The 12,500-nt window shown below is 38.2% G+C and overlaps 1 protein-coding gene across 1 annotated transcript in view; it reads right to left on the bottom strand.

The window, feature by feature from the left end:
- The window catches only part of LOC113800622 (glycerol-3-phosphate phosphatase), a 7,674-nt gene extending 464 nt beyond the window's left edge, over positions 1-7,210 (bottom strand). Inside the window, exons 1-5 of the mRNA XM_027351415.2 lie at positions 7,013-7,210; positions 5,087-5,256; positions 4,048-4,185; positions 753-969; positions 295-436 (exon numbers count right to left, since the gene is read on the bottom strand). Coding sequence (XP_027207216.1) covers positions 295-436; positions 753-969; positions 4,048-4,185; positions 5,087-5,256; positions 7,013-7,097 — 752 coding nt within the window. The 5' untranslated portion in view covers positions 7,098-7,210. The remainder of the gene's footprint in view (positions 1-294; positions 437-752; positions 970-4,047; positions 4,186-5,086; positions 5,257-7,012) is intronic.
- Between the last annotated feature and the right edge of the window lie 5,290 nt (positions 7,211-12,500).

The raw sequence follows: 12,500 nt of genomic DNA, 5'->3' as shown, positions 1-12,500 counted from the left end.
GTAGGAATTTGAAACCTAACATGTTTTGAATAGCCTTTATATTTTTATTTTCCTTTTTTGGTGTGGTATAGGTCTCATATTATTTTAGAACACAATGCCAAGAGAATAATTACTTATCTATGAATAACTTATGTTTTAATTTTCTACATTTAGTTTTGTTATTACAATATGAAACTGAGTCCATGAACAACATAACTTATCACACAGCAAATAACTTTATGTGAACCAATAACATACTATACCACCACCACCAATAGCATCAGCCCCTCATCCTCAAACTGTGAATTGACTTACGTGTCCCCGAAGAGCAGAGTCTTCTCAGGCTGGAGGTTAAAACGAGCTTGTAGCATGTGGAAGATGTTGAGCGAAGGTTTACCCATGACGCGTGCTGGGCGTTCTGAGGCTGCCTCTATGGCATTGACTATGATTCCAGCAGCTGAAAGTTTTGTATTTTATTTTGTTAAGAAGTTTATGATATCTTTATAGTTTTGATTCCTCTTTAGTAATTTCTTTTCTCTTTTTAGAAATTTAATGATGCACTTTTTCTAATTAACTTCTTATCTGGTAATTGTGTATAGCATATTACATTCTCTGTTCTTCTACAGATGTTCATAATAATGTAGCCATTACTGTCTACTTTTACAAGGAAGTATGTACCTATATATCTTTCAGGAATATTGAAGCTGTAAATATGAATATTTATCTCTATAAAAACATAAACAGAAGAGCAAACACATACATTCAAAGCTCACCTGGCAAGTGATAGTTGGTTCCCTGCACTATGTACTTCTCATCAGTATTGGTGGCTATGAACAAGCAGTCTGGGTCCTTGAGGTAACATGTGGCGCGGAGGAGCTTGTCGTAGTTGAAGTCTCTGTCGAAACCAACGACTACGGCCCCAACGCCAGGGTCGAGCCCTAACTTTCCCTCGACTACTGCATTGTACAGGGGGCCTTCAATTGTTTCTGGCTGGAAGTGAGAATGCAGATATCTTAAAAAGGGGACAGGCTAAAACTATTGATTACTCATTCAATGTCTGTAAATCTTGTAAGACTGAATATGTGAATACATGTGTATTATAGGATATAGGTTTTTGCCAGGGTCATATATTTTGGAAATATACATCAATTTCTTCCCCAAAATTCATCTTCCCTGTACCATGACTATGCCAGTTTATCTCATACTGCCTGATCCGACATTCATGATATAAATACATTTAGGCATTGAATATCACAGCATATACAGCATCAGTAAATAAAGGAAACTAGCATTAAAAGAATCCAGGTATTTGTTGTTATTGCTCTCGGTGAATGAGTATTCTTTTTGGTCAGTGATTATCTATTATTGGAACTAGTACAGTAGTTACAGCTGTGGTGGATACAGGCAGTGCAAATGAAACAAGTAATGTGGCATTTAGGAAGTGCATATTATGAATTTTCAGTTAAATGTATTTTTATATGGAATTCCTGCTTCTTATTAACATACAGAAATTCACACTTGATTTAACTTCCCCTTGCAGTCATTAATTTCATTGATTTACAGTTCAGGCTTATCTTTTAATGCCCTAACTACTCATTGTCTGTTATGCAGTATGAGGAAGCATTTAATGTTTTTGAAATCCTTTATATAAAGAGATTTCAGTAATGCCGATTACTTAAACAGGGATGCTTCTAAAATAATTTAGCTTCATTATGATTGTGTGTGTGTGGGGGGGGTGGATGTTTGAATTTGTGTGTGTGTGAAAGTTTTTGAGTGTATGTTTGTGTCTGTGTGTGGGACTTTGTGTGTGTCTGATATTTGGTGTTTGTTTACTTTCTGTGTGTGTGTGTGTGTCTGTGTGTGTGTGTGTGTGTGTGTGTGTGTGTGTGTGTGTGCGTGTGTGTGTGTGTGTGTGTGTGTGTGTGTGTGTGTGTGTGTGTGTGTGTGTGTGTGTGTGTGTGTGTGTGTGTGTGTGTGCGTGTGTGAGCGTATGTCTGCATGTGTGTGTATGTCTGCATGTGTGTGCGTGTGTATGTGTGTGTGTGTGTGTGTGTGTGTGTGTGTGTGTGTGTGTGTGTGTGTGTGTGTGTGTGTGTGTGTGTGTGTGTGTGTGTGTGTGTGTGTGTGTGTGTGTGTGTGTGTGTGTGTGTGTGTGTGTGTGCGCATGTATGTTTTCATTTTCAAAAATAAGTAGATTATCAGAATTTTACAGGATTCCTTATTTTTCTATCCATTAGGATTGGCTATGATCTGCTGTAGTAGTAATGTAATTGAATTCTAAAAGTTCTCATTCTAAATGCATTCAGTGAAAATCATTTAAAAAACAAAAACAAATTATATTTCAAAATCTTTGCGTGATTTTTTTCAACATACATATTAATACAAATCATATATTCCCATTATATCAACCATATAAAAATATAACAAATAAACTGAACTATAAGGTGTTTTGTTTATAAATTCCTCTTATCAAATTCATTCAAAGTTCAATACTCAATTCATCAGTAATTTATTCAACTATCCAGTGATTAACCCTTTTGTTCCCTCATTGAAATATCTAGTTATTCATTCATTAATCCATTAGTCAGTTTATTCATTCATACGTATATCTTTTCACAATCATTCATACTTTTATCTTTTCACTGTCATTCATACATTTATCTTTTCACATTCATTCAGGCATTTACTCATTCAGTCATTCCCTCACACAACCATTCATTTTATCTCTTGCTCTATTCTCCTGTCTGTCAGTCTATCTTTCTATCTGTTCTTCCAGCTTATCTACTTTTATAGTTTCATCCATCCATCAATACATTTTTGTATCCATTCACATATTATTTTTCTCCATTTACATGACCATATAATTTTCATGTATCTACAGTACAATTAACATTGGCTTACTAGGAAAATTCTTGTTACTACATAAAGCATTTGCCTAAAGATTAATAAACTATGATAAGGCATAATATAAACATAGTAAATTTTTATACTAATACCTGTATGCCAAGATGCATACATCTCTTTATGAAAAAACACACACCAGCACTATTACTACTTAGCTCCAGTGTTAAATAAACTTCCAACTGTGTGAGTGAAAGTATAGAAAAGGAGCAAATATTCAATTATAAGAATAATATTGATAATAAACCAAAACAGGGTGTTATGTACTGGTTATGTATCAACTTTCTAAACACGTACGAGAAATGGTTGAGTTGATTACAAGAGAGAGACTCAAGGTTTTGGGAAAAGCACTAAAGATGATCATAATATCAATAATATACCAAGAGAGCATGTTATTCATTGGTTATGACATTTCTAAAGTTGTAGACGACATTACTGAACTGATTACAGATGAAAGATTCAAGCACTAAGCTGCTACTGACTTGAAATCAAGTGTAGATTCATTCCTAAGATTCTTCATATTAGTTGACTACACTGGCCATTAATTCACCATGATCTGAAACTGAAATCAGCACACTTTGCATAGAGATATTGTTAAGTAAACTGTTGTTTCTGGAGCTGTAAGTAACTCCGGCAATGCATCTGGTATTGTGGCACTGTAAGTAATTCCTGTGAGAGATCTGAACTCCTATAAAGACTTTCAAAGCATAGAGATTATTTGATATATTTCATGCATTAAGAAATCACAGGTTGAATAGCTGTAAATACCCTGTACCTGTCAGAACACATAACCATTTGCTGTAATATATAGCTTTGGATACAAAATATCTTGCTTTTTAGGGAACAGTAGGAGAGGAAGATAAAACAGATGGTTGGGGAAAAAGAGGAAACTGGATAAAGAACAGACAGAATAAGGAAGAATGAGACAATTTCTGGAATTGGAAGAGAGGAGAGAAAGTTTCATAAATCATAGATGGGAAAATTAAATACTTCCTTGTTTTTTTTTTATAACTACTGTCTGAAACATCAAGAAAACAAACACACCGATAAAGAACCGCCTCATTTCATATAGACTAAAACATCTATTCAAAATATCTATTAGAAAAAAAAAAATAAATAAATAAATAATTGAAAAAAATCAAGCACACAGAACAGTCCAGTACTTACACCAGTACCAATGGTAGTAATGCCGACTTTCTGAATTTCCTCTGCGAGACCGGGAGACCCTATGATGTAGGCCTTCTTGTCGAAGCCGATTTCCTTGAGGTATTGTGCTGCGATGTACGGGGAGCTCAGGATGTGGTCCTGGAAATGAACGATGGATTTTGAGTTAAGTTGAAGGGGAGAAAAGAGAATGAGTTGGGTTATTAAAGGGAGAACTATAGAATAAAAGAAAAAATATCTGTGGATGAAGTCAGGTTGAGAAAAAGGGTTGTGCTGAAATTACTCAAGACATTTTTCGTTTTAATGAAAGGTAAAAACAATAAATTAATCAAATTAAAAAACAAAAATCCTTCTGAGATTTCAAAAAGAAGGAAAGAAAAAAAAAGTTTTGAAAAGGAAAAAAACATTAGAATGAGATTCAATAACACATTTGTATATTTCATTGTATTATCAAATTATCCTATTTCTATAATTCCCCTCTCCTCTCCCTATCTTTATCCTTTATCCTTTCATTCTCCTCTTCTCTCATTCTCTTTCCCTTATTCTCTCTGCTCCCTCTTTCTTTCCTTTGTCTTCACTTTCACTGCCTATCTTTCACCTCCTCTCTCCCTTATTCTCTTTCACCCTCCCTCTCTCCTTCCTTTATTCTTCCTCCCTATCTCTCCCTCCTTCCTTTGTTCTCTCTATCTCTTCCTCTCCCATCCCTTTGTTCACTCTCCCTCTATCTTGTTCTTTTCTTTATTCTCTCTCCCTCTCCCTCTCTCCTTCCTTCATTCTCTCTCCCCATCTCTTGCTATTTCCTTTATTCTCTCTTCCGCTCCCTTTATCTCTTCCCCTCTCCCTCTCTCCTTTTATTCTCTTTCTCTCCCTCTCTCCTTCCCTTATTATCTCTCTCCCACTCTCCCTTCTTCATTCTTTCCTTCATCATCTCTGACCTTTCTTCTTTGTGAGACATCTCATCCTCTCCTTATTCCCTTCCACAATTTTCTCTCCTTCTCTCCTTCTCTCCTTTCTCCTCCTCGATGTCCACGGCCCTCCTCACCTTCTCCACATTGAATCCCAGCTGTCGGCATTTTGCAAAGTAGTGGTCCTGGGTTTTGGTGGAATTGTTAGTGATAAGGAATACTCTCTTTCCCATCTGCTTGAGGCGTTCCAGGGCTTCACGAGAGCGAGGGATGACGTCCATGCCCTGAGCTCCCTGCCATAGTACACCTGAAATGATGGTATATTTGGGAGAAATAGGTATGGGGTTTGATAATTGGAATGGATTTAGTGAAGGAAAAGGAAGGTATATTTGAGAAGATATGTTAGGGAAAGGTTGGTATGTGGTTGGTTAATGAGAATAGTTCATTAGTTTCAATAGGAAAGGTCCATTATGGTTTCTTGAAAGACCAAATAAGAGTTAGCTTGTTTTAGTGAAGGAAAATGAAGGTATATCGGAAAAGGTAGTTTACATGTTTGATTAATGAGAATATTTTACAGGATTTATGGGAAAAATTTGTCAGGGTTTACTGACAGATCCATTAGTTACCTTATTTTAGTGTATGAATAGAAAGGCAAATCAGGGAAAGGTAGTTATATGGTTGGTTTATGAGAATTATTTAGTTTTGATGGGAAAAGTTTATTAGATTTAAAAGCTTAGCCAAATTAGAATTTGCTCATTTTAGTGAGTAAATCTAGTTTTAGATACAAAAGTAGTTTTAATGTGATGTGCTGAGTTTAGAATATGGAAACTGAGAGATTTCTTTTACGAGGAATAAAAAAAGAAAGAAAATTTATAATTTTGATAGAATAAAGTAAAATCTATTAGTTTCTTTTGTGAAAGGAAGATGCAATTATCTTGGAAATTAGACATGATTTGATGAGTATTGGAACTGAGATTAACTGAAATACATCTGTTTGCTAATGAAATTTAAAAAGTTAAATTTCCAGGAGTGATGTAATTTCCCTGTATTAATTAAATGCAAAATTATATTCACTTGACTTCATGTGATCAAAGTGAGATTTTTTATTGTTAATGATATGAAAATGAAGTCAAGTAACAATGGCCAAATGAAATGAAAATTGCCTTCACTACTGTTAATGAAGAGAAAATAAAAAATAAGATAATCATATAAGTATATAAGATGTCATATTGTTCTTCACTGTGATGATAATAGCAGAAAAATTAATATGTATGAATAACTTACATGATAAAGATACAAAGTTATCTATTTTTAAATGTTTCTATGGGTCATAACTGTTATATTTTGTTTATAAAGTTACCTAAAATTTTAGTATATATATCATATATTAGTTATACCCCTCTGCTGCCATATATACCACATGTCTAACTAATGGGATATAAAACATGAAAGACAGAAAACATATATACACTATAAAGATAATAAAAGTACATATATTTATGTTGTAAACACAAATACTTATCATTCAATATTGTCTTTTCTTCATTCGAACTATCATTTACTTACTTAATTAAGCCTTCAAATTCTGTATGTTAATTATTTTAAATATAACTTAGTCATAATGTTTATAAACATTCGTAAAGAAATAAACAAAATGAGTCACATCTAATTATTATCCACATTTTTTCCCCCGAAGAACACTTAAAAGTAAATAAAATCTGAATTTTGAGTGCAGGAAAACTTATTTTTAACCGCAGCCAATTTTAAACTCCGCGAAATAGGTCAACGGCCTGAAAATAGGCATTGCTTTGGTCTGGTGTCCGTTTTCTGTGTACTTTTTTTTTTTTTTTTATCTTATTTCAGTCCAATATTCAACACTACTTAAATAGTACACTTCATTTGTTTACACTTTTCATACACTAGACAAATTCATAATCCGTTTTCTAAATCCACTTCAAAACCACTTCACCCGATATCTAATAGAGTTCCTCTTTGAAACATATAGGTCACACATACAAATACACCATATATATAGAAAGATAAAGATATATAAACATACTCACCATCACAGTCTAATAACACTGTATCAATTTCAGAAAGTAACTGTATCAGGGAATCCCTATCCATAGACATAGGCAGCGTTTCCATTGTGTTGGCTTGTGCGAACTCGGGGGAGAGAGAGAGAGAGAGGTAAAGAGGGAGAGAGAGACACACGAGAGTGTTTTGGGTGCGAGCTCTGCTCACTGACTGGCCTCCCGTCTTGAGGGTTTTAAAAATAGGTTGTGAATAAGAGGGGTCTGCTCTCCCCCCCCCCCTCTTCCTTCTCAAAGCTATTCCCCTTCTCTCGCTATCTTTCTCTATTTCTCTCTCTTCGGCTAAGTCCCTCTCTGTCTCTGTCCGTCTGTCTGTCGTTCTGTCTGTCTGTCTGTCTCTCTCTCTCTCTCTCTCTCTCTCTCTATCTACCTATCTATCTATCTATCTCTATCTATCTATCTCTATCTCTTTCTCACTCTCTTTCGCTCCTTCTTCGCCTTCTGCTACTTCTGTTGCTACTACTACCATTTCTTCTTTTTCTCCTCTTTCTCCTCCCTTTCCTTCTGTTTCTTCTATTTCCCCTCTTCTGCTTCTTCTATTTCTTCTTCCTCTTCTTATCATTATTATTATTGCTGATGTCGTTATTACTATATCCCCTACTTTTTCTCCTCCTCCTCCACTTTCTTCTTCTCCTCCTCCTCCTTCTCTCCCTCTTCTGCTTTCTCTTCCTCCTGTTCCTTCCTTCCATTTCCTCCTTCCTCTACCTTCTCCTCCTCATCTTCATCCCTCTATCTTGTCCTCTTACTCCTCTTCCTCTTCCACTCTGCATTTTCTTGTTCTTGTTCTTTTTCTTTTTCTTCTTGTTCTTCTTCTTCTCCTCCTCCTCCTCCTCCTTCTCTTCTTCCACTCCCGTCCTTCTTTCTCCCTCTCCCCCCCACCTCCTCCTCCCTCCCCTCCCAACCTCTTCCCTCCTCCCCCTGCCCCTCGTCAGCCATACTCGTCACATTTAACTACTCTCATTTTGTTCAAAATTGTTTGTCTTGTAAACTGTGAGTGGGATGTTAATTTCTGTTTCCGGAAATGTGTTTAGGAGGATGGCTGTCAAGTGTCTTCTATAGATATTATTTCGTTATTTTTTGTGTTTTTTATTCGTTCTTGAAGAAGCATGGAGAGAAGAGCCCCACATGTGGATACGAGCACACCATCTTTGTAACAAGAATCTGTAACAAGAAACTTCATTGCATAACTGTAACCTAATACCCAGAGAAACAGAGAGTAATTGTCATGGTAATCAATTAAACAAAAGTGATACGCTGATAAATGGTTTCGTCTTCGTGAGATAAGAAGGGAAATTACAGGATTCGATATTAGTTTACACAAGTTACCCCTTTGCATGCCAGACACCCTGCTATTTCCGGCCGCTTCGAGGCGGTCGGAATGCCAAGCCAATTCGCATAATCGATTCATATAAGATAAACGAAATAAAAAAAATGAAAGACCCACGAAGCTATACATGTTGCTGATATGTATATTTGATATCATCATAAAAATATAAAGGAATAAATTATAGAAATAAAGAAAAAATATAGGATTTTAAACATTAGGTTTACGAGCAGAATACACATTATTGTTAAGAGAAAGGCTTAGAAGATCATTCATATCTATTTTTATACCTAATTACAACCAGCTACGTACATACAAGTAAAGTACAGGAGATTATTGAAAGACAAAGCTAAATCGATTCAGGCTAAAATGTCTCGTGTAAACAAGCTTTGTAGGTCAATGCAAGGTTTTGTTGGCGAGAATATGACATTCCTCGGAGGGACAAAAGAAAATATAAGAAAATAAAAATACATTTCCTGTAAACTGTCTACGCTCTGTCTGCCAAAGATGAAGAGAACGTGCATACCCGATAATCATGTTTCTTTCTCTCTTACTGTAACATGATTGTGATTTTCTGTAGGGAATGGATGGCTGACTTCATCAATAAATCGATGGTTGTTCAACATTAGGAATTCAACCGTCCCTCAGTTCCTGGGAAAGATTCTAGGTGGATAGATGTTATAAATATTTATGCCTCTCTCCTTGCTTCTCTCTTTATCTATTTATCTGTCTATCTCTTCTTCGCCCCCCCCCCTCTCTCTCTATCTGCCTATCTATCTATCTATATCCCCCTCTTTTTCTCTCTCTCTCTCTCTCTCTCTCTCTCTCTCTCTCTCTCTCTCTCTCTCTCTCTCTCTTTCTTTCTCTCTCTCTCTCTCTCTCTCTTCTCCCTTCCTTCCCTCTCTCCTCTCTCCCTCCCTCCTCTCTCTCTCTCCCTCTCTCTCTCTCTCTCTCTCTCTCTCTCTCTCTCTCTCTCTCTCTCTCTCTCTCTCTCTCTCTCTCTCTCTCTCTCTCTCTCTTCCTCTCCCTTCCCCTCCCTCTCTCTCTGTCTGTCTCTCTCTCTCTCTCTCTCTTTCTCTCTCTTTCTCTCTCTCTTTCTCTCTCTCCCTCTCTCTCTCTCTCTCTCTCTCTCTCTCTCTCTCTCTCTCTCTCTCTCTCTCTCTCTCTTCTCCCCTCCCTCTCTCCTCTCTCTCTCTCTCCCTCTCTCTCTCTCTCTCTCTCTCTCTCTCTCTCCCTCTCTCTCTCTCTCCCTCTTCCTCTCCTCTCCCTCTCTCCCTCCCTTCCCTCCCTCCCTCTCCTCCCTCCTCTCTTCTCTCCCTCTCTCTCTCTCTCTCTCTCTCTCTCTCTCTCTCTCTCTCTCTCTCTCTCTCTCTCTCTCTCTCTCTCTCTCTCTCTCTCTCTATCTATCTATCTATCTATCTCTCTCTCTTTCTCCTCCCTCTCCTCTCTCTCTCTCTCTCTCTCTCTCTCTCTCTCTCTCTCCTTCCTCTCTTTCTGATCTTTCTCTCTTTCTATCATTATTCTTTCCTCTCTCTCTCTTTTTTTATCTTCTCTCTCTCTTGTTCTCTCTCTTTCTCTCTCTCTCTCTACACTCTCTCTCTCTCTCTCTCTCTATTTATTACTCTCTCTCTTCCCTCATTCTGTGTCATCCTTATTTCTTCCCTCTTTGTTCCCTTCCTCCTCTTTCCTTCTTCTTTCTTTCTCTCTCTCTCTCCCTCCCTTCCTGTCTTCCTCTCTTCTCTCACTCTTTATGTCTCTTTACTCCCTCCTATCTCTCTCTTCCTTTTTCTGTGCCTCTTTTCTTCTCTCTCTCCTTCTTTTACCTTCTTTCTTTCCTCCTTCTTCCCATCTTTCTTTTCTCTATCATCCTCTCCCTTCCTTCTCTTTTTCTTCCTTTCCTTCCTCCTTTCCTCTACCCTCTCTCTTTTTTCTTATTTTCTCTCTCTTCGCTTCTTCCTTTCTCCTCTTCTTCCCCTTTTTCTCTATCTTCTTTCCTTCCTTTTCCTCCTCTTTCCCTCCTCCCTCTTTCCTTTTCTCCCTCTCATCCCTCTTTCTTCCCCTCTTCCTTTATTCTTATCTCTCTTCTTCCTCTCTCTCCCCTCTCTCTCTCCTTTTCCTCCTCCTTTCACTCTCGTCCTTCTTTCTCTCTCTCTCTCTTTCTCTCTTCCTCCCTCCCTCCTTCCTTCTTCCTTCTTCTCTCTTTTCTCCTCCTCCCTCCTCTTTCCTTCTTCTCTTCCTCCTCACTCCCCCCTGTCCTCCTTCTCTCATCCTTCACTTTCCTCCCTCTCTTCCTTTCCTCCTCTTCTCTCCTTCCTACTCCCTCCCTCGTCTCCTTTCATCCTCGACCTCTTCCTCCTTCACTCCCTCCTCCTCCTTCCTCCTTCCTTCCCTCCTTCTCTCTTCTCTCCCTCCTCCCACTCTCAACCCTCTTCCCTTCTTTTCCTCCTTTCCTCCTCTTATTTCCCTCTTTTCTTCTTTCATTTCTTTTCCTCCTCCTTTTCCCTTTCTTTCCTCCGCCTCCTCCCTCCCTTCTCCTCCTTCCCTCCTCCCTCTTTCCTCCTCGCCTCCCTCTCTCCCTCCCTTCCCTCCCCTTCTCCCTCCTTCCTCCCTCTCCCCTCTGACACGTCGAGGGGAAGGACCGCCGCCCAATATATCGAGACGAGGGGAAACCACCGATCTATTAATAGGAATTCAGTAAGAGTTAAGTTTTGAGTTCTGTTTCTTACGTCACCTCAGCTGCGTCAGGCGAGGCAAGGGAGCATGAGTTGTGAAGATCTGTGGGTGACATTCTTGTGCTCTTCCTTGCGTGTGTTGGGGGTCGGGGCGGGGTGGGGTGGAGGGGCTTTGTCTGTCTGTCTGTTTGTCTCTCTCTCTTTCTTTGTTTTGTCTTTTTTTTTGGGGGGGGGAGGGGAAGGGGAGAGGGACATGTTTTCCTTTGTTCGATTTGTTGATTTTTTTGTTCTCTTTTTTTATGGGTTTCTTGGTTTAGTTTTTTTCTTCTTTCTCTTTTTCTCAGAAGTTAACCGTGTCTCAGGTCCTGAAAAAGATTCTGGGCGGATAGATGTAAATATTCCTGCTTCTTTCCCTCCTAATCTTTTTATATATCTAGCTATCTCTTCTTTCCTCTCTCTCTCTCTCTGTCTCTCTCTCACTCTCTCTCTCTGTCTCTCTCTCTCTCTCTCTCTCTCTCTCTCTCTCTCTCTCTCTCTCTCTCTCTCTCTCTCGCTCTCTCTCTCTCTCTTTCTCCCTCTGTCGCTATTTTGTAGATAACATTGATGACCAAAACGTAAATGAAATGCGTTAATGATTAAATCAGCAATTTACACTCTCGATGCTACCACGCCAAAATATTATTATGATTATTATTTATCTTATAAAGGTTTATTTCCATTTAGTCTGTTTGTTTGCCCAAGTGGCGTGAAATGGCAATTAGTGACCTTCCCCCCGATAAGGCGAGGACGCAAGAATTGGAATAAATATTTGTGTTTACTTTTATCGGGGAGGAAATTGGAAGGGAGAGAGAGTGCATATGTTTATTTCGCTAACTGTCTAAGTACTTTCATGGCTTTATATCTATCTATTAGTCTATATTTGCAAGTATTTATTTATTTTCATCTATCCTTCTATCTATCTCAGTCTGTGATGTGTTATTTATATCTTCTATCTCGACTTATCTCTTATTTCATATCGGGGTGACTTCTTGCATGTCTGTTCTATTCATATCTCTCTTTATTTGTCTGTGTGTGTGTGTGTCGGTCTGTCTCTCCCCACCCCTCTCTTTCTCTCTTCTCTCCCTCTGTCTATATCGCACTCTCTCTCCATCATTCTCTTTTCCCCCACCTCTCCCTCCCTCGCTGTCAAAGGTCAGTTAAGGTCATTGTTTACGTTTGAAAAAGATTATAGGATATTGTGTTATTACCGAACATCTGACTAACCCAAACTAACCTAACCCAAGCTAGCCCAACTCAACTTAACCTAACTTAAGCTAACCCAACCTAACCTAACCTAACCTAACCTAACCTAACCTAACCTAACCTAACCTAACCTAACCTAACCTAACCTAACCTAACCTAACCTAACCTAACCTAACCTAACCTAACCTAACCTAACCTAACCTAACCTAACCTAACCTAA

The sequence above is a fragment of the Penaeus vannamei genome, chromosome 3, assembly GCF_042767895.1.
Source record: "Penaeus vannamei isolate JL-2024 chromosome 3, ASM4276789v1, whole genome shotgun sequence".
Taxonomy (NCBI): Eukaryota; Metazoa; Arthropoda; class Malacostraca; order Decapoda; family Penaeidae; genus Penaeus; species Penaeus vannamei.
Note: the sequence above shows the minus strand (reverse complement) of the source record. Positions and strands in the feature narration are given on the sequence as shown.